The sequence below is a fragment of the Nomascus leucogenys genome, chromosome 6 (genome assembly GCF_006542625.1).
Source record: "Nomascus leucogenys isolate Asia chromosome 6, Asia_NLE_v1, whole genome shotgun sequence".
Classification (NCBI taxonomy): Eukaryota; Metazoa; Chordata; class Mammalia; order Primates; family Hylobatidae; genus Nomascus; species Nomascus leucogenys.
This window is the reverse complement of record NC_044386.1, coordinates 41268143-41291269: the sequence shown is the minus strand read 5'-3', so window position 1 is coordinate 41291269 and position 23127 is coordinate 41268143. Positions and strand designations below refer to the sequence as shown.

Below are 23127 nucleotides of genomic sequence, written 5' to 3'. Positions count from 1 at the left end.
AAATTGAAGCAGGCTCTTTGGTGCTTTTGTGGCAATTGCAAGATATTCTGCCTTGACTTTAATCCAGAACATATGGAGATTTGAAGTTGTCTCAAATATATTTTAAAGTCCACTGTCATTTGTGATCTCAAGCAGTTGATCCTCTTCTAACATGGACAAAGTCCATTCACCTGGCTTATTCATAAATGGGTCATGGATCCTTTTCTTCCCAGTTTGGAGGTCTTTTGAGTAATACTCAAATGCTTTTGAAAGCTGAGGTAAGTGATCATGCACAGCTGCGAGAAAGAAGGCCCCAGCTCAGTCTCTTTATAAATCACAGCTAATGTTTAAAACATATCAGAAATCCCAATGTTCACTCATCACCCCCATAATTCTAGTTTGGCTTTTAATGAAGATGCTTGTGCTGACTTGAACACAGTTCTCATTCTCCCTTGAAGTGACAGATTGAGTTTGTTGACTAGGTTGAATATGTCACACAAATAGGCAAGATTTGGGACCCATTCTGTGTCACTGAAATGTGCTGCCAGTGTTGATTGTTGTTCTAAAAGAAATCTCTGGAGCAGTTCTCATAACTCAAAAACTCTGGCCAGTGATCTACCTTTAAAAAGCCATCTCACTTCTGTGTATTAAGGGAAGATGTAGCTGGGCACGGTGGCTCACGCCTGTAATCCTAGCACTTTGGGAGGCTAAGGCAGGCAGATGACTTGAGGTCAGGGGTTCAATACCAGCTTGGCCAACATGGAGAAACCTTGTCTCTATTAAAATCACAAAAATTAGCCAGGCATGGTGACGGGTACCCTGTAATCTCAGCTACTTGGGAGGCTGAGGCAGGAGAATCGCTGGAACCCAGGAGGCAGAGGTTGTGGTGAACTGAGATTGTGCCACTGCACTCCAGCCTGGGCAACAGAGCGAGATTCTATCTCAAAAAAAGAAGATGTGTGTGCTATCTCCTCACAGAACTGTGCAAACAGACATGAGTTAAGAGCATGTACTTTAATGTGGTTGATAAGTTTAATCACATCCTGCAAAATGTTGTTAAGTTCAAGTGACATTTTTTGGCTAACCAGCATTTCTCTGTAGATGACACAGTGCATAGACTCACATTCAGAAGTGACGTCTTTGACCCGAGCAGTGAAATCAGAAACCCATTTTATTCATGGCAGCTACTCTGTCTATGCATATACTGACACAAAATGACCAATTCAATTTTCTTGATATGTATTCATTCAAAGATTTGAATATTTCTGCAGCTGTGGTGTTGATTGGCAACAAAAGTGCACATAACAAATCCTCATGGACACCCTCCTGAAAAATATATTGCACTAAAACAAGCATTGTTGCCTTGTCAACATCAATAGATGCATCAACCTAGACTACATACCATGGTCACTCATTAGTCCTCTCTAACAGTTGTGCCCTGATATCCCCTGCTATTTCATCAATTAGTCTAGTTATGGTGCTAGCTGAAAGAGGAACATGTGCCACCTTTTGAACTGCAGCCTCTTCTGTAAGTTCATGACAAATGTCCTTAGCAGCAGGAAGGATCAACTCTTCACCAATAGTAAAGGGTCTCTAAGCTGTAGTAACATGGTTAGCCACTAAGAATGATGCTCTCAGTTTAGATACATTTGATGAAGTGGTGTCCTTCAGTGTTTGCTTCTGTTCTTCATGTTCATCTTTTTTTTTTCTTTTGAAAAACTTCAAAAGGGACTGGCACTTTGGGAGGCCTAGGTGGGTGGATTGCTTGAGCCCAGGAGTTTGAGACCAGTCTGAGCAACATGGCAAAACCCCATATATACAAAAACCAAAATCAGGCATGGTGGCACATGCCTGTGGTTCCAGCTACTAGGGATACTGAGATGGAAGGATCACTTGAGTCCGGGAGGCAGAGGTGGCAGTGAGCCAAGGTTGTGCCACTGCACTCCAGCCCAGGTAGCAGAGTGAGACCCTACCTCAAAAAAAAAAAAAAAAGTAGAGAAAAAGGAAAAAAAAAACCTCTAAAGGTTTTATGGCTTTGTTGGATAGCCAGTCATCACATATCATACAAAGCAGGCTTGCAGAATGAATGTGAATCACCTGTTGCAATGAACCCATAATTTAAGTAGGACTCTTGTTATTTTCTTTTAAATGCTGACATTTTTGTAGGCGGTCTTAGAGTCTTCTGCTGTTTCATCACTGGGTCTTTACCTCCTTCAAAGAAGCTCTCCAGTGATGTTTGTTTTTTACTCAATTTGGCCGGGTTAGTTTGTGGGCTTACCAAAACTGTGACTGAAACAAGTGTACAGTGCAGGAAAGAAGCATGGGTGGAAGTGGTAAATACAATAATGGATGGGCCATACATGGACTAAATTAAGTGCTAGATTCTGACTTAAAGCCTGACACCAGAAGCAGCTGTACAATCGAAGTACATCAACTCACTTGCCACTATAAAGCCTGCCACCAGATGCAGCTTAATTGTCACTTGTCACTCACAGATAGGGTTTTGAGTCTACAAGCAACTGATTTATGATGGTCTCTGTGCAGTCAAATCTCTCTGCTAACGTTCATCTATATTTGCAACTGCTCCTCAGTGCTAGCATCACCACCTCAGCTTCACCTCAGATCATTAGGCATTAGATTCTTATAAGAAGCGTGCAACCCAGATCCCTCACATATGCAGTTCATAATAGTGTTCACGCTCCTATGAGAATCTAATGCTGCTGCTGATCTGACAGGAGGCAGAGCTCAGGCAGTAACGACTGATGGGCAGTAGCTGGGGAGTGGCTGTAAATACAGATGGAGCTTCACTCACCACCGGCCACTTCCTACTGTGTGGCCTGGTTCCTACCAGGCCATGGACCAGTACCAGTCCACGGCCCAGTGGTTGGAGACCCCTGAGTTACATAAATATATAGTTATGGCAAATGAATCAATGTTGCCATTTGTCAAGTATACATAAATAGATAAATTGTCTTTCTGCACAATCAAATCAAAATTCACATACCACACAGTGGAATATATATTTCTTATAAGTATTATGATTACCCACTAAGTAATCATGGAAATAATCTTTGAAGGAGTTAAGAGGCCAATTATGTATTATTCTATACCACGTTGGAAGCTTGTCAAATTTACAATACACATGTTCAAAGTGAGCCTACAGCTTGAACCCCTCAAACTTATTCCATATTAAGTATTTTAAACTACTTAGGGCTGTTCATGATTAGCTAATTTGTGAACACTTTAATGCATCAAGTAAGACTTTTTCTTACAGGAAACCCAATATCAGGATGTGCTTTACTGACCCATTTTATTATTTTCCTTAAATTGAGGAGAAAAGATACTCTATATTATAATTAGTTATATTAAAGAAGTTCATAAAAACCTGAGTAAATGTGGTAGACAGTTTATAGCAATGTCTTTAGGGTAAATGTCTATATTAACATGTTGATCATTTATTAAAATATGCCATGCAGTAATTCCTCTAACTGTTTATGTTGGCTTAAATTTTTTCTCCCTTTATAAATAAAATGCAGTGGCCAAGCCCAAATAGAATGAATTGTTTCTGTGTAATGAACAAGATATAAAATCTTTGCCTGGCTGCCAATTGTTTGTAAATGTTAGCAGGAGCCTCATGGTGTGGTAGACTAAGTATTTACTTAAGGCTCTAAGTAACCTTTACAGATAAGTCCCTCAATCTCTCTGGATTTCCCAATGTCATCTATTACAAAAGAGAATTGGATATGAAACAGACAATCTCTAGATTTCTTCGAAATCTTCTCTGACTCTACAATTTGCTAAGACCAAGCCTTAAATGATCTGAACTTTTCTCACTGAAATAACAAGTATTTTTTAAATTTAGTAATTTTAGCTCAAATTAGATTGATCAGAGGTTTTGATTGAACATAGAAGATATCTCAAAATCATATATAATAACTTAGTACTTTGGGGAAAAGTATGACAGCTGACATGCTTGCCAAAGCTTCTGTATCATAATAGATCTAATCTAGGTAGTAAGTTGGCTTCTACTGATGCATAACATCTTTCTAATATTATTTTGCATTCTGGATATATTTTCCCAGAAGTGATAACATTGCAGTGATTGTCCCTTATTTTTGTATGGTCAGTATATGAAACTCTTTCTATACAGACTGGCAGACTTTCTGTCCTTCCAAAGTTCAGTGAGAAGACACAAACCACACAAAGATTCCCTTGGGATTTTCTTTAAAATGTGAAATGCATTAGATAAGAATAGGGACAAAAGTGGGATGTGGCCATGATGCCCTGGCAAAAAGCTAGGATTTCTAACTTTTCAGAATTTTTGAAGGGTTGATTTATCTACTAAAGGAAATGAGGGGAAAGCAAAACCAATAAATTGCTACATAAAACTTTATATAGAAATATATTTTCTGATACAGAAATGTTTCCTGTCGGGAAGAATTACTCTCTGCCTTGCTCATGTTACCATTCAAATGAATTGTGCTGGGCTTTTCTAAGGTAATCGTTCAGGCTTCCTTTCTTAACTTTTCTGTCTTGTACCATTTCCCGCAATTTATCCCATTGCAAAATGGGATCAAAAGTCAGTTATCTTGGGTCACAGCAAATGACTCAAACATGTAAGTGTTTCCAGTAGTTGTTGTTTTTTTGTTTGGTTGCTGGATTGCTGGTAGTTGGGAATAAGGGTAGAGTTTCTATCTCCAGGGGAACACAAGCTTTTCTAGATCTTTATTTCACCCAAAACTTGCAATAGAATCATTTCACACTTTGTGAGTTAAATTTATATCAGCACTTATTATGAACAGTTCTCAAGAATTACAAATTCATTTCTGTCCTAGACACGTGTCATTTGTGTCTCACTGTGAATGTAACCTAAGAACAGAGAAGATAATGTTTGAAAACATGACATTATTACAATATTGATAAGTAATTATTTCCTGAAATATATCCATAATGTTAAATACATTTTAAAAATCTCTACCAGTGAGGAAAAAATTAGAAAAAAAATGTCAAGTTTACTAAATCTATTGATCTAGCACAGTGTTGTGAAGAAACCTATTAGATGGTCATCTGCAAATATTTGTTCACTTATGATCAGTGTGAAAGATCTGGAGTCATATTTCATTTGTAATAAAAATGCAGTAAGAAATTGATCTTCAACGCACTTTAACAATTAATTTACCACTTGAGAATATTGTCCCTATATTGCATTGTAAGTTTCTGATACTTTTAATGTTAGATCAATGACAGTGGTTCAATGACAATACTGGTTAAATATAGTCTTAAATTGACAAGTGTTTTGGGATCTGCCACTGTACTCATCAATAAATCTAAGCTAGGCACTGTATTTATCCTATGACTTAAATTATCAGGTGAGAATGTAAAATGCCATTTTGGTATCTAGCATACTGGGAAAGATATATCATCTTATCCAGAGATGGAAAGGATTTTCTGCAAATTCCGATCTCATTTCTATCTGTAATTCCAAATGCATGTCAAGTGTATTGACAGAACTGTGGAAGATAGAGAAACGAAATAACTCAAATACATTATACTAAAAAGGCAGCCAGAGTATATAATGGTAGAAGGGGGACTAGACCTAGATTACTGATTAGCCCAGTCTGGTACCCTCCTTTTAATGGCAATGAGATCATTCTAGAGCAAGTATTAATATATGCTTTCAACACTGGGCGTAGGGTGAGGGATAAAGTGGAGCCCTATTGCTTTGAGACAATTTCTTGACCATGTGCATATATTTAAGGGGGCCTATAGTCCTTTAATTCTTGGTGTTAACACAATTAGCCCTTTGAAAAAGCCTATAAAATTCTTATGAGTAGTTGAAGGCACTTAAGTTTCCACCAACATTTCCACACTTTTAAAATAGAGAAGAAAATAAAGATTCTGACCACTATCAACAATGCAGTATATCTACACACAAATCCCAAATTCACAATACCATAGTTAGGTAGAGGTTAAAAATCCCATACCTGTTCAAAAATGAGGTGTTACTAATTTTCCACATTGTTTAAAATTTTTCTTGTTGTTAAGCTGTCACTATTACTTGTGTCTATTCCTGTCTGTGGTTCTGCTTCTATTCACATGTTCTGTCAATGCTTTTTTGCATCAAAGCTGTGCTCTGTCTCTGAATCGTATTGTATAGAACAGTGTGTGGTCCTTGGACAAGCAGAATCAGCACTGTTTGGAAATATGCTAGGAATTCTAATTCTCTGACTCCAATCTAGAATTACTAAATCAAAAATCCCAGCAATCTGTCTTTAAGCAAGTCTTCCAGATGATTCTGATGCAGGTTCATATTTGAGAACTATTGGTATAGAAGGTTGGTTAACTTGCCACTGTTCTGATTGAGTAGACAGTAAATATATATTTAGCACCCACTCTCTGAGATTCTTTGCAACCCTATGAGCTATAGGCCAGCAGTCCCCAACCTTTTTGGCAGCAGAGACTGGTTTCGTGGAAGACAATTTTTTCCACAAAGGGGAATGGGGGGATGGTTTGTGGATGAAACTATTCCACCCCAGATTATCAGGTATTAGTTAGATTCTCATAAGGAGTGTGCAACCTAGATCTCTTGCTTGCATTGTTCACAGTAGGGTTCGCACTCCTATGAGAATCTAATGCCGCCACTGATCTGATAAGAGACGGTGCTCAGGCGGTAATGCTAGTGATGGAGAGTGGCTAAATACAGTTGAAACCTTGCTCTCGCTCGCCTATGGCTTGCCTCCCTCTGTGTGGCCCAGTTCCAGTATTGGTCCATGGGATGTTACAGTTCCCATAATGTTTTGAGGCTTCACTTCATTTAACTTTGTTGCATTTTTAAAGAGAGGTAAAACCACACTTAGAGCCATTTAGACTCACACTATGGTATGGCCACATAATCCCAGAGGTATTAGTGAAAATGTGATAACAACCCCAAGGAGCTCCCTAGGTCCTTCTATGCTAGGATATAATAGATGAACTTAGGGCACTGACAACAATTCTTGGGAGAGAGACAGATTTCATTTAGAGAGGTTAGTATTTGTGTCTTACATTGTGCTAACTATGATATGTCTCAGCACCTTGATTAAAACTATGAGACTATATAGCATTATAATCAATTTTGAGTTAAAATGTTTAGAGAAAAATATATGTGACTGAGTCTGAATTAACGAGACTTTCCACGTTTCACAATAATTTTTTTTTTGGAAAGTACATTCCTCACCCAGAAAAGCACCACTACCACTCAATGAAGCAGAACCCTTAGTTTTAGCCAGTGGCCACCTCAAAGTGCCATTGGAGGAGGTGGGGAGAAATGTGGCTCAAGCACTTGAGCTCTTTCTCTCTCCAAGCCTGTTTTTATGCATACACTTTCTCTCCCTGGAATGTTCCTTCTCAACTTCCCAAATCCCCCCTATTAAAACCCTACTCTTGAAAAGTCACCTCAAACACCAGCTGTCTTCTTCAGGATGGCTTCACTATTTAAAGTAATGTATAACATATTTTATCTCTCATACCACACTTAATATATTTTCTTTCTTTTTTTTGTATTTTCATTACTTATTTGTGTCTTTATCTCATTGAGCTTTAAAACTCCTTGAGGCAAAGACCACATCTTGTTTGCCTTTGTAACCTTCAGAATGAGAGCTAACACCTACCCTGCACATTGGTGCTTAATACACATTAGCCGAATTAACTTACTTGGTCTACAGAATCCCATTGTATATTTGTGTTCTGTTTATCTAGGAGTGGATAGAAGGATTTTGCATTTATTTTTCACATCTGGTTTTCCTTGCTATATCCATTCTATCAAATACAAGTTTTATTTGCCATATACTTTCTCCTTTTGTGTTTATGGAAAAATATTTAATGAGAAACTTACCCTCCAGACCAATAGCTTTTTCATTCTAATGGCACCAAAACAGAAGTAGCCTTTGTCCCACATGATTGCTAGGGGGACAATAGGTCAGATGCTCCTCTTCTGAAGAATGAGAAGCAGCAGCTGGGAAAGATGCTTGTGAATGGCCACCTTCTACGATTAACTATTTAGTCACTCATCAAAACATTACCAGCCCAAACAATTATATATATGAGTATTAAAAGAAAACAATGCATTTACACGAAAATTGTGACTTCTAAGTTATTTCCACTCAGAGATTATCAAGTTACAAAATTTTCTCCATTACTAAGGTGATGATGCATCATGAGGGAACATTTGCAAAGTAATATGAACTGATTTTTGTCATAATGGCTTTTGTAATGTTGACTATCAAACTTTATTTTTTACGATTTTAAATATAATCTAAAATAAGCTTTACAGATTGCTACTATTTACTGAAGAAATCTGCTAAATATTACATTATTTCTAATATATTCTTTAAATAATTTTATATTTGTAGACAAAATGCTTCCTAGCTTGAGTCTCATTATCTCCCAACTTCACTTTTCCCAGCTTCCTGACTTGTTCCTTGTACTCCAGTTGGTAAATCAAACCTCTTATGATATTTGAAAACACCATACTGTTTTACCTTAATAATTTGCTCTTGCCTTCCCACCCTTCCCAACCTTCCCCTGGACACTTCTTCTCAACCTTCATGACTCAGTTCAGGTCTCATCTCCAACAATAATTTGATCGTGGAGCCCCTGCCTTTACCTTTGCCCCATAGTCCCCTTGTCATCATCTTAAGTCATCACTTACTGCTGTGTAACATGTTTTATTGTAATTATCTGTGTGTTTGTCTTTTATTCCCAATAGTACATAGACTTTTCAATAGAAAAGCCATTACATATTTGACTTTATATTTTCATTTTCTAAAAGCATACACTTCTCCTCCTAGGTCTTCCTAAGTGATTGAACTAAATTGTCCAAAGACCCTTAAATAGATTCACAATACTACCTGGGCTATTCATGTTTTAAGCGACATAAAAACTAATATAGTTACAACTTAATATAATAATAGAATTTCACTACAAGAATATGCCTATAAATTTACAAAATATCTGATTTACATGAATGGGAAATATAATTCACGTGTCCTTTCATTAATAGTATAATTTTCAGGTGTTTCTTTGAGTTAAAAAAAAAAAACCTTTTTTTATAGCTTTTAATGTTAAGATAATTGTAGAGTCATAAACTTGTAAGAAACACGGGGAGATCCAGTATGCCTTTAACTCACTTTCCTCCAGAAGGCTCTTTTAACTGGCATTTAGTTTTGCTTCAAAATATACACATATAGAACTATAAGCTACTGATCCAACAATCCTCAAACAAAATTCTGGAGCTCCTTTCCAAAAATAATTTGATAGGCAAACTTGATCATCCTCACCAGAGAACAGAAAAAACTGGAGTGATTCCTTACGAAAAGTAAAGAAGTCCTCTAGGCTTCAGTCCTTCCGAACTCCCCTTTCACATTCACAGATGTTTATAATAGGTGGAGTCATTGTCCATGACTCACAAGATGATCAAATTATAACCCTGACCATACGCTGTGTCCAAAAATTATTTTCAAAATTCGAAAGGATTTTAAATCACCTATGTCTTCTCTCTATTTTGAAACAACAACTAAATAATAATATAAAATAATAGCTAAACCTTTTTAAGCTTGCCTAAACTAGTTGCAAAGTGGAAAAAAATGGTTGATTGAGTCTTTGAATATTGCGCTCCCATTTCAGGTGAAGCAGAAAGAAACAAAGGGGTATCTAAGCTAAATATAATCTACAATACCACTTGCAGTTCATCCTCAGAAATAATGGGTCAAAAATTCAGTTATATCTTATACTATTACTATAGCTCAGTCTGTTAGTATAGTTTAATCCCACGACGTTGCATGCACCTTCAAAAATACTGGTTTATTTTTTGCTTAAAATCATCCTACATTCCTCTTTGTTCTATTAATTTTCAGTTTCAAAAGTACACATAAGGGAATATCTTGCAGTTTACTGACAGTACTTTCTTGTCTTTTGGCCAGACAATGTGAGCAGCTGCCTAATCTTTTGCCTCTGAATTCTACCTCCTGCTCTGCTTTGTATCTTCTGCTTATGACATAAAAAAAGTATATTAGATTTTGTTCTCTAAGATTCAGACGTTATCCTCTATGTCATGCCATCATCCTTGGGAGGAACAGCACATTAAGTCATTAAAGAAAATTATCTTGATGAGTCATTTTGTCAGATGGTTTGCAACAGGATTCCCTTGTAGGAATGGGAAAGAGGAGGAAGATGTGATAGAGAGGCAAAGTAGTCAGAGATGGGGAGCAATAGTGTCTAAAAGTCAGAGGCTTAAGTGTTAACATCCATTATTACTGACTTTATCACCTTACCACCTGTGTGTGTGTGTGTGAGTTAAATAACCTAAGCATCTTCTGTTTTTATATTTGTAATCGAGACTAACAACAGTATCCTTAGAGGGCTATTGTGTGATTAAGAAAATATTTTTCAGTATGCAAATAAATGTGTGTGTGTGTGTGTGTGTGTACCTTAGGGAAACTACGAGCATAAGGGAAATGGATGTAAAAAAACACAAATAATGTCTCCTTCATCCTTCACAATCTTTCCTTGGTTTTGGCTTGCAAATAGAGTGAGATATATCTCTTTCGATGAAAAGGAGTGCTGTATTAGGTCAGAGACTTCCTACAGATACATGGACAGAAGGGTCTCTGACATGTAGTTTTGGCAAAGTCACTGGTTATGTCAACTTCGCAACAGGGGATATTCAAGCATTTCTATTAGCCTCCATAAGGCTAACCTGTGAAGGAATAGGAAAGAAGGTATGCATCTCTCAAGAATAAGCTAAGCCACTCTATCTCTATGGGAAGAGTGAAAACATTTAATCTGTAGACTACATTGGGGATGGTGTTTCTTATGACACATGACAAATGATAATATGCTCAACTTTCAGATTTTATGTATTAAGCCAATGGGAATTTGTATCTATTTTTCAGGATTTACGTAGCCCATTGAAGAATTTCCAAAATCTAGAACTATTGGAGAAAAACTCCCCTCTAATAATAATTAAGAAGATACTAAGCTCCAGGCAAATTCTAATCATTTTATAGGTACTATCTCATTTAATATTCACAATGAAATTTTGAGGGAGGTACTATTATGTTGCCCATTTTGCAAATAAAATAGTCATGGGACACTTCATTGACTTCTTCTGTGGTAATTCACTAATAAATGTAGAGCCAGGAGTTGAACCCAGACATTTTGGCTCCAGAGGCCACATGCTAATCACGATGCTACTTCTCTACCCTGAACAAACTGCTGAGAGTTATGAAATAAGTAGTTTTAGTTCCTTAGGTCTTCTTAAACTAAAATGGGTGGGCACTTTGGGTAGACGATAAACTGCCTTCCCTGTTGTGATCTACAAACTTTTCCGAGAAAGTTATCTTTAGATGCAGCGATCAAAACTTGTGTATAAGGGGAAAAGGAGCTCTTGTCTACCTGTTACTACTTCCCTCGATTTTCCATTTCTCCAAGGAAAAAAAAAACCTTAAAAATCCATGTTTATGGATTTTCCCCCAACACAGAGCAGTGATTCTGCTATTTCAGGGACAGTGTAGATGTTGGGATTAGTCTCCCTGTATCTCAGAATATCAACACATTTGCCAAAAATGAATCTATCAGTTAAATGTAGCCAAGATATTTAGATTATCTATATCCTACGAAGAAGAAATAGTTTATCACTGTTTTTAGAGATTGAGGTAATCTGACATATTATTGACATGTGCTACAGATTTAATTTAATACTGTAGTACAGATATGGGCTCTGATAAGTTATTTCAAAATCTAGGCTAAGATGAGTGGAGTCGTTTCAATATTTATAGGGTTGAAAATGCAGAGTTAGCAAAGGAAGCATTTTAATTAAAACAATATTTTTCTATGTATGCTCAGAGTAAAATGAAGGGGAATTCTTTTAAAGCCTTATTACTTTTTTCTATATATTTGCTGGAAATATTTGCTGGGTTTTAAGACACATTGAAAAAGATTTGCTTGTTTGCTTGTTTTGTATACCAATGTTTTGTGCTTTTTGTTTTTAGAACCACAAAAAAAAACTCAATAGTTTCTTTTGATTTTACTTTTCTTCCAAATATATTTAGGATTCTTTATTTAGCCTTTTAAAATTGTATGTTTTAGGCATCCTGGAGATAACATCAGTAGAAATCGGAGTTGTTGCCGTCAAAGCCATTAACAGCAACTATTACTTAGCCATGAACAAGAAGGGGAAACTCTATGGCTCAGTAAGTATTCTGCTTTTGTTTTCAAATCCACTCCAGTAAACCATTACCACAGTTTTGGAATGTTTCCTCCAGGCACTGAATAGCTTTGTTATCCTTCTATTGGTAGTAAATAGAGCCACAGTGGGTTAGTCACCACTGTTTCAAGGGCTGGCAAAGCAGCTCTTCCAATTCTGTAATCTCCGCTGTTGTTCACCCATTAGTCTACCACACAGGCTGCTGCTGGCATTTGTCTGTGAATGTTCGAAACTGCTAACCAAGTCAGGCTCTCACGGAAGCATCTGGTCAGATTGGCACAGGAAATGAAGACAACTTGGAGAAAAAACACTCAAAACAGAGATCTTGAATTGAGTAGAAACCCATGTATTATGTGTGTGTTATGGCTGAAGATGAAACAAGGGCTCAGATGTTTTGCACTTTGTTAAAATCTGAAATGGGGAAATGTATCAAGAAACACCATTGTGCTTGTTGTTCAATTAATTCTAGAATTTTATTTACCTAGACAATAACCATTAATTCAAATTATGCCTCAAAATCATATATACATGTGGGAAATATTCTTTTCAATAGGGTCCTTGTGGAGCAGGTATCCCTGCAGTGCTTTGGGCACATCCATGCCTGTATTCCATACCAGATGTTAAGTATTTGGAATACCACTTCTGCAATCTTGGATCAAACTCATTTAAACCAATTTCTTAGAAATTTAAGATCTCACTTAAAATACCAAATAGTTGTTTTATAATTGTAATTGTAATAATAATTAAATTACAAGCAGTGAGACAATTTATCCTGCTCAAGTTCTTAGAAAAAAAAACACATCAATCAATCATATCAACATCTACTATATGCCAGATATTATTTGACATATCAAAGATGCATAAGAAAGAAGTATAGAAATGGGCCTTGACTTCAAATAATTTATAATATATTTAGGGGAAAATGTTAACAAATATGAAATAATTACAACAAGATTGGTTGTTACATGTATGAAAGGATCAGCTATAGCAAAGCAGCCCTATAATAAAGTTGGGAGCTAAGTTTCAATCTCTTCGCTGTCATTTGAATGATGACAAGAGTATATTAGTTTGTGCATGTGGATCCATCTTATTGTGTCCCTCCCAGAGGTAGATCAAGGGGATGCTAACTGAATTTCATTTTTTTCTTGGGATTCTACTGCAGGGGAGTATATTGAAAGCAGCTATAAACTTGGAAAAATTTTAATTTAATTTTTTGGTGGACATGTAATATTATATATGGCCAGAAATAAAACCTGTGACACAAATCTCTTAAATAATTTTATATTTTTGTAAACAGATCCTGTGTCATTTTTACATTTTTATGTAATCAAAAAAGAATTTCACTTTAAATTTGTAAATAAACTTACTTTGTTGATTAGCATAAGGCTGAGAGAACCATTTAGAACCATTTAGTGACCATTTAGAACCAGCAGCTTTCAAACTTGAGTATGCATCAGAATCCGTGGAAGGGCTTATTAAAAGACAGAATAATGGGACCCACAGCCATATTTTCTGATTCAATAAGTCTGTGGTATGGTTCAATTTCCATTTCTCACATGGTCCCAGGTGTTCCTGATGCTGCTGGTGCAGTAACCACAATTTGAGAACCGCTGGTCTGGACGTAGAGTAGCCTTGTATTTTACTAATATCAGGTCCACTTTTAACTGGGGAGTCAGGCATGCTTTGATTTGGTCCCTGGGACTAGGGTAAATGCTTTATTTGCATGGGGGTCAGAGGAATTTTAGTAAAATTTCTCCATTACCATTGCTCCCCTAATGAACCCAGAGGAATAACAGACCATTATAAAAAGTGGTTCCATTTAGGGGTTCACATCATAATCTCTTTTGAGGCATGTTTAATGTTTTCATTAAACATGTCCAGGTTCTTCCTTGATCTACTATATCAGAATTATTGGGGAAGAGAACCAGGGACATATTCTTTGAAGAGATAACAACACACATACTTAGTCTAGACCCAACGTCCTAAAGCCAGCTAACACTAATTTAGATTAAGGAAGAAAATGTAAATAATTTTAATGAATATAAAAGATTTTAAATACTTTTAATTGATAAAATATACTTATTTAAAAACATGACATCAAGGAGAAATGGATAACTTTCAAATAAACTCTGACATAAAAATATTCAATACTTTTCTTCACATTTCTCCTCTTTTTTTCTTCTGCCCCAACACAGCTCATGGACTGTGCTTATGCTTCATCTTGAGCTCTAAGCTCTGTGAATTACTTCGTTCAAATTCTTTATCTAAAGTAGAGTCCAGTGGCTTTCTATTATCTGCAGTGGCACTTATCTGAGATTTCTCTCATTAATGTGTTTGTTGTTCACTGTCTTCTCCCAATAGATTGTGACCTTGGAGAGAGCGAGGTCAGTCTTGTCCCCCACTATTTGTTCAGCACTTAGAACCATACAGAGCACAGTTATACACTGCATAAACCTAACCTCTCGTAGAAGCTCAGCCAATTACAGAACGTACTTTCCACTTCCAGTCTGTCTCAGAAAGAAACTCATTCTCTAACCATAACATTCTTTTGTGTGTGACTTTACATTTCTACTAGGAATAATGAAAAATTATGGCTTGTTCAAATTAAACAAAAAATTTATTCAAGTTCAATATTCTGCTCAGAGTGGAATAGGACTCACATCAAAATTTATGAGTGCATATCTAATATAATTCTGTATATTAGGTGACAACTCTTGTAATTCCTACCTTCATTTTTTGTTTCATACAGTATCCATCGATTCCGTAAGCCCTCCTAAAAATCTGACTTGGGCAAAGATTCAGACTGACTGATTAAACAAGTTTTATATCTATTCTGTTGAATTATCTTCCTCTATTCATTTTTGGAAACTGTATACCTTTCTTATATTTTCATTATTCATTCTCTAAGCAATGTACCTATTGTATTTTGAGTTTTCTCCTGACTGATGGGATTCAGTAAATAAATTATAAAACGGAATTAAATAGAATAGGCCTTCACAGAGCATGATTTAAGGACCAAAGAAAATTTTCAGGGAGCTGGAAAAAATCCAAACTTCTTTTAAAAAAAACTCCCCGAACCCTGCTTTTGAGGCCTTGCTCTAGCCTGAATTTTCTTTTTATACATAACTGCTTATGATTTGCTTAGATCCTGTCAACAACATATATTTCGAGGCCCCTCCTCTAGAGATTTTGGTACCTTTGATCCAAATATTTAAAACATCTGAAATAAAAAGGCTGATACATGTGCACTTCAATTTAAGAAACATTACTCTATAAATTAATTTTGGGGAGGAAAATTAACATTAAGCATACGCTCCCACTTTTGTATACATAGCTTCATCTGAAATATGAAATCACCTCAAACAATCTCAGTCCTTCATTAGTCTCTAAACTATACCCCATTTATTGATTGAAATGAACATAATTATCCATATTTTAAAAATTACTCTGCTTTGAAAAGTATATAGTTTTAGACAGACTGAGATAAAGAGAATAAAAGTAAATCCACGCTAAAGATTTATATTCCTTTCAAATACAGAATTATTTTTGTTTTATCAAAATCCTTACCTTAAATAATTTACCTTTCCTTCTTACTTTCAGCCAGTTAAATCATCATTTGAATGTTATATTTAAATATTACTTTATAAAAGAGAAGCATTTAAGACTAAAAAATTTCAGGACAGATAACTTGAGCTGGTAGCATTAACATAAAATACATCTGCTTCTTATGGTTCTGAAAATGTTCCAAACTGTGATAAATCCTACAGACACCTAGGTATATAAACATACACATTTTCAGGAATTTGGAATTTTGTAGAAATTTTAAAAAGTATCAAGGTGAAAGAAACTGCCAAGTAGAGTCCTCAACTGAACTATGTCCACGGGGCCCTTGCTTTGGATGAAGAAGGTAGAACCAGAGGGCAAGTGCTCCAATTCCTTAGCTTCTTAACTACTTTAGTTTGAGTATAAGAAAAGAAGCTACTTCTTTCTTTTTGTTTGCTTTTGTTTTTGTTTTGTTTTGAGACGGAGTCTCGTTCTGTTGCCCAGGCTGGAGTGCGGTGGAGTGATCTCGGCTCACTGCAACCTCCGCATCCCAGCTTCAAACTATTCTCCTGCCTCAGTCTGCAGAGTAGCTGAGATTACAGGCGCCCGCCACTACGCCCGTCTAATTTTTTCTATTTTTAGTGGAGATGGGGTTTCACCATGTTGGCCAGGCTGGTCTTGAACTCCTGACCTTGTGATTCGCCTGCCTCAGCCTCCCAAAGTGCTGGGATTACAGGCGTGAGCCACCGCGGAGGCTACTTCTAAAGCCACAGTCTTGAGATCATTGAGGTACTTCCTCTTTGTTATTAACTCCAGAGTAAGAACCTGGATTTGTGGAGTGAATGAGAACGAAGCCTTGTCCAGGAATGTCTCCTTAAATCCAACTGGCCTCCTGAACAAAACCAAAGCTCTGTGGCTATAGGATGGAACTTCCCAGGATCAAAGTCCTTAGGCTTATACAATATAGGCATTGCTATTCACCATGCTTATAATTTCTTCAACATAGTAGTTCACAAAACGAGGAATTCCATGTCCTAGTTTTCAATCCCTAGAGTTCACGAGCAAAATCTGTTGAAATTTCAAGCTATAGAATATTGCAAATAATTTCATTAAATTAAGAAATTTGATATTTAGAAGAAAGACATCCCCCTTTTTGGTTATGTAGAACTATTGTGGTTTTGCTATAAGATCTGCTTTCTTATAAATGTGTGTGTGTATTTATTATGGATTTGTAGGTAAAGTTTGCAAACTTGACAAGCCCGTATCTTTCCTTTAGTTCTATTTTTTCCCATGGGGCCCCTCGTTATTACTGTAAAGGCAGCATTATAACACTATTCTTTATCACTGACTCATCACAGATATTGTTCGCGGGATGTCTACTTCTTGACAATCATTCTAGGCATTCTAGGCACTGAAACCATATAATATTCAAAGCACATCCGCTTTGTTAAAAGGACTTTCAAAAAGTGGCTGTGATGATCAATTAAAATGTATCGTGCTTTCAAATAGAATGTGTTTTGCGGTTTTGAGATTTACTTTTCTATTGTTGACATTATGTATTAAGTGCACAAATTAGGTACAAATGGCAACTACAAACAGAATCCTTGGACTGGAGTTCTCTGTGTGGTTTCTATCAAATGAAATCAAGTACAATCACCATAGGAATAAAAGAGTCTGTTTTTCCTTTGCAGAAAGAATTTAACAATGACTGTAAGCTGAAGGAGAGGATAGAGGAAAATGGATACAATACCTATGCATCCTTTAACTGGCAGCATAATGGGAGGCAAATGTACGTGGCATTGAATGGAAAAGGAGCTCCAAGGAGAGGACAGAAAACACGAAGGAAAAACACCTCGGCTCACTTTCTTCCAATGGTGGTACACTCATAGAGGAAGGCAATGTTTGTGGATGCAGTAGAACCAATGGCTCTTTTGCCAAGAATAGTGGATATTCTTCATGAAGACAGTAGATTGAAAGGCAAAGACACGTTGCAGATGTCTGCTTGCTTAAAAGAAAGCCAGCCTTTGGAGGTTTTTGTATTCACTGCTGACATATGATGTTCTTTTAATTAGTTCTGTGTCATGTCTTATAATCAAGATATAGGCAGATCGAATGGGATAGAAGTTATTCCCAAGTGAAAAAACATTGTGGCCGGGTTTTTTGTTGTTGTTATTGTCGTTGTTAAGTTTTTGTTTTTAAACCTCTGAGATAGAACTTAAAGGACATAGAACAATCTGTTGAATGAACGATCTTCGGGAAAGTTATTTATGGAATACAAACTCATATCAAAGACTTCATTGCTCATTCAAGCCTAATGAATCAATGAACAGTAATACATGCAAGCATTTACTGGAAAGCACTTGGGTCATATCATATGCACAACCAAAGGAGTTCTGGATGTGGTCTCATGGAATAATTGAATAGAATTTAAAAATATAAACATGTTAGTGTGAAACTGTTCTAACAATACAAATAGTATGGTATGCTTGTGCATTCTGCCTTCATCCCTTTCTATTTCTTTCTAAGTTATTTATTTAATAGGATGTTAAATATCTTTTGGGGTTTTAAAGAGTATCTCAGCAGCTGTCTTCTGATTTATCTTTTCTTTTTCTTCAGCACACCACATGCATGTTCACGACAAAGTGTTTTTAAAACTTGGCGAACACATCAAAAATAGGAGTTGGGATTAGGGAAGCAGTATGAATGCCCGTGTGCTATCAGTTGACTTAATTTGCACTTCTGCAGTAATAACCATCAACAATAAATATGGCAATGCTGTGCCATGGCTTGAATGAGAGATGTCTGCTATCATTTGAAAACATATATTACTCTTGAGGCTTCCTGTCTCAAGAAATAGACCAGAAGGCCAAATTCTTCTCTTTCAATACATCAATTTGCCTCCAAGAATATACTAAAAAAAAGGAAAATTAATTGCTAAATACATTTAAATAGCCTAGCTTCATTATTTACTCATGATTTTTTTGCCATATGTCATGGCGGTAAAGAGGCTGTCCACATCTCTAAAAACCCTCTGTAAATTCCACATAATGCATCTTTCCCAAAGGAACTATCAAAGAGTTTGGTATGAAGTGCAACTCTCCCAGGGGCTTAAACTGAGCAAATCAAATATATACTGGTATATGTGTAACCATATACAAAAACCTGTTCTAGCTGTATGATCTAGTCTTTACAAAACCAAATAAAACTTGTTTTCTGTAAATTTAAAGAGCTTTACAAGGTTCCATAATGTAACCATATCAAAATTCATTTTGTTAGAGCAGGTATAGAAAACAGTACATAAGAGTTTGCCAATCATCATCACATTGTATTCCACTAAATAAATACAGAAGCCTTATTTGCAGTGTCTGTAGTGATTTTAAAAATGTAGAAAAATACTATTTGTTCTAAATACTTTTAAGCAATAACTGTAATAGTATATTGATGCTGCAGTTTTATCTTCATATTTCTTGTTTTGAAAAAACGTTTTATTGTTTGGACACAGTATTTTGGCACAAAAAAAACAAGACTCACTAAATGTGTCTTACTAAAGTTTAACCTTTGGAAATGCTGGCGTTCTCTGATTCTCCTACAAACTTATTTGTGTCAATACTTAACCAGCACTTCCACTTAATCTGTTATTTTTAAAAATTGCTTTATTAAGAAATTTTTTGTATAATCCCATAAAAGGTCATCTTTTTCCCATTCCTCAAAAAAATTGTATTTCAGAAGAAACACATTTGAGGCACTGTCTTTTGGCTTACAGTTTAAATTGCATTTCATCATACTTTGCTTCCAACTTGCTTTTTGGCAAATGAGATTATAAAAATGTTTAATTTTTGTGGTTGGAATCCGGATGTTAAAATTTAATTGGTAACTCAGTCTGTGAGCTATAATGTAATGTGTTCCTATCAAAACTAGGTATCTTTTTTTCCTTTATTTTAAAATAATAATTGCACCTGACACATAAACATAGACCACCCACAGCCAAAATTAAATGTTTGGTGAGACAAATACACATTGGATGACCACAGTAACAGCAAACAGGGCACAAACTGGATTCTTATTTCACATAGCCATTTAGATTACTAAAGAGACTATGTGTAAACAGTCATCATTATAGTACTCAAGACACTAAAACAGCTTCTAGCAAAATGTATTAAAGCTTGCAGAGGCCAAAAATAGAAAACATCTCCCTGTCTCTCCCACATTTCCGTCACAGAAAGACAAAAAACCTGCCTGGTGCAGTAGCTCACACCTGTAATCCCAGCAGTTTGGGAGGCTGTGGGAAGATGGCTTGAATCCAGGAGTTCTAGACAGGCCTGAGAAACCTAGTGAGACATCCCTCTCTTAAACAAAACAAAACAAAACAAAACAAATGTAGCCATGCGTGGTGGCATGTACCTGTGGTCCCAACTACTCAGGAGGCTGAAGCGGAAGGATCTCTTGGGCCCAGGAGTTTGAGGCTACAGTGAGCTATAATCTTGCCACTGCACTCCAGCCTGGGTGAAAAAGAGCCAGAAAGAAAGGAAAGAGAGAAAAGAAAGACAGAAAAGACAGAAAGATGGGAAGGAAGGAAAGAGAGAAAAGACAGAAAGATGGGAAGGAAGGAAGGAAGGAAGGAAGGAAGGAAGGAAGGAAGGAAGGAAGGGAGGGAGGGAAGGAGAGAGAAAGAAAGATTGTTTGGTAAGGAGTAATGACATTCTCTTGCATTTAAAAGTGGCATATTTGCTTGAAATGGAAATAGAATTCTGGTCCCTTTTGCAACTACTGAAAAAAAAAAAAAAAGAAGTTTCAGCCCTGAATGTTGTAGGTTTGGAAAAAAAAAAAATTGGAGATACTGAGAGATCTGCCTCTGCAGGAGTATGGTCCCAGGCCCACAAAGTTAAAGTACATCAGCCACGAATATGTGTGCATTTGAGTTTTGGTTCTGAGAATACTCCTCATAAAGATATAGAATCACTCCCTCTTCCTAACTCCCAAAAGGCTGAACAGTGTATAGTATGTTACATTTAAATAAAAACAATAAAAATGTTGGGAAAAGAAAATTAAAATATTGTCCTTGTTTGTTTTATTAGTCAGAAACTCTACCTGGTAATAAAGAGAGAAGCTCAACTGTGTGCACGGCAGGATGTGGTTAAATGCCCCACAGCCCCAAACAACAACAACAGAAAAAAAAATTACTCAAACATTTGTAAGTTTTCTTTAATGTTTCACATGTGTGAGTTAGCTATCTTTACTCTAATAACAACCAAATGCTTTCAATCTTTTCTAAATATTCAGGTTCACCTAATTTACACAGTGGATAAAGAAAAATGAATTGGAAACGAGGATGGCTTGTGAAACAATGGAAGACTTTTGGAGGAAAGCCAGGTGGCTGCAGAATCTGATTTCAAGGGGATGAATGACCAATGAATTTGATTTGAAAATTAGAGAGAAAAAATACATAATAATGCAAGTTGCTTCCAGGGCCCAAGCAAGTTTATGAACCCAATTTACATAGATCAGCATTAATGCTGCACAGTTCTAATAATTTGGATGCTGCCAATTCAAGGTTTGTGATTATTCAGTGAAGTAAAATTTACCTTTTTCATATTAGTGAAGGGTTCAGCTGGTCCAAACTTTGTCTAAATAAAGTTATATATATATAGCTTAAAATATTTAAGAGAAGATGTCTAGTACATTAGAAGTAGGACATATACATGCAAACAGATACTATATTGATTAAGAGTTCTTGTTTATTTCATGAAGCAGGACTTCTCCAACTTAAACTGAAAAAAAAAAAAAAAAAGGAAGAGGAATATCTTTGAAGGATGCTCAGGAGAAAAAGGAACTCTGAGTTCTATGAGTACTTAGAAATGAAGTAACGAAGATCTGCTTCCTCTCAGACATTCATTTTCTCTTACCCTTTATTGGTTTTATTTGGTTAGGCTAGATTGCTTCTAGTCTACTTCTTTCCTACTCCCAAACCAAAAACCCCCAACTCCTTTACTACAAGATCCAAAAAGGTAAACATCCTAGATATAACGCTTATTGGCCAGGTTTGGATAACATACCAACCTCTAGACCAATCAGTATAAGAGATTTGGGAATTGTGATTGACCAATCTTCAGTGACATGACCACAGAGAGGCAAGGTGAAGATTTTGGCAGCCCACACAACTGCAACTAGTGAAGAAGAGTACAGCAAGGAGACAGCAGTGCTGCAGGTGCAAAAACCAAATGGTTGTTTACTACATCTTATTAAATGAGACTATGACATAAACACATTTCTATTCCTATATTTCCCACCAATTACAATTATTCTTCACCTGTTTGTCCAAATTAGAGAGGTTTCAAGATCTTTCTCTTTCATATGTTCTTTACCATTGAAAGATTATATTTGCATTGTTTTGTTTTAAGCCAAGAGTAGGGCCCTGGATATAGCTAGGCTCACTGTGGCTTTGCAAACTTTACATTGGGATGAATGCAAGTTTTCACTGAATAAAAAGCTGGTCCTTCTACTTCAACCTGTACCACAATATGATGTTCTAAATGTTTCTTTCAGTTTATCCCAAGAGTATGTGCTAGTATTTTCAAGTATATCGACATATAGAAAAAATCTGAAACCCTGATGTCATTCATTTTTTAAGTGTAAAATAAAAAAAGAAAAAAGAAAAAACCTGCTTTGTCTTTTACTACATTCAACATGTGACAAAAGAAAACTTTATCACCTAAATTTTATCTGTCTTTTTGCAGAATAGTAAAAAATAAAACACAAAATACCCTTGCAAGTGAATAATCTATGGAAAACATCTTCATAAATACCATGTATTAGTTAAAATGGAATAATCACGATCAAACTAATGAGGTCAAAGGAATTGGTCTTGTTCCTAAGTGGCTAATAATGAACATTTCTATGAGCCTGTTCCATGATAGCAACAAAGAGCAACAATTTCACACACAGAGAAAAGCCATATGCCAAACATACATGCACGTGGCATGTATTATCTTACACATTTTTATTATCCACCACAAAAGAGTCCATGTTCATTGTTTAATACAGGCAATTGCATCCTCTAGAGATGAGCACAGCAAATGAAGGATCAAAACACCCCATGTTCCTCGTTACAACCGTAAATTGAACATATGCCTTCATACAACTTAGGCAGTGACCCCAGCTATAGAATAACCAACTACAGTGAGGCCTTACCCCTCCTAAAGTTTGGTTTTAATTACCTTATACACATCTTAAATGCCTAAATCATCTTACAGTTTTCTAAATTATTTAGTTATTATCTCTGTGGTCAATTTAAGCTGCTGACAACGCAAATATTCCCAGCGTTGGGAGGTCTTTCAAGGAGAAGTAAATTAAAACCAGTGTTT

The 23127-nt window shown here is 36.1% G+C and overlaps 1 protein-coding gene across 1 annotated transcript in view; it reads left to right on the top strand.

The window, feature by feature from the left end:
* FGF10 (fibroblast growth factor 10) overlaps window positions 1-22409 on the top strand; it is a 90448-nt gene extending 68039 nt beyond the window's left edge. Inside the window, exons 2-3 of the mRNA XM_003277758.3 lie at window positions 12106-12209; window positions 17458-22409. Coding sequence (XP_003277806.1) covers window positions 12106-12209; window positions 17458-17655 — 302 coding nt within the window. The 3' untranslated portion in view covers window positions 17656-22409. The remainder of the gene's footprint in view (window positions 1-12105; window positions 12210-17457) is intronic.
* Window positions 22410-23127: the final 718 nt, after the last annotated feature.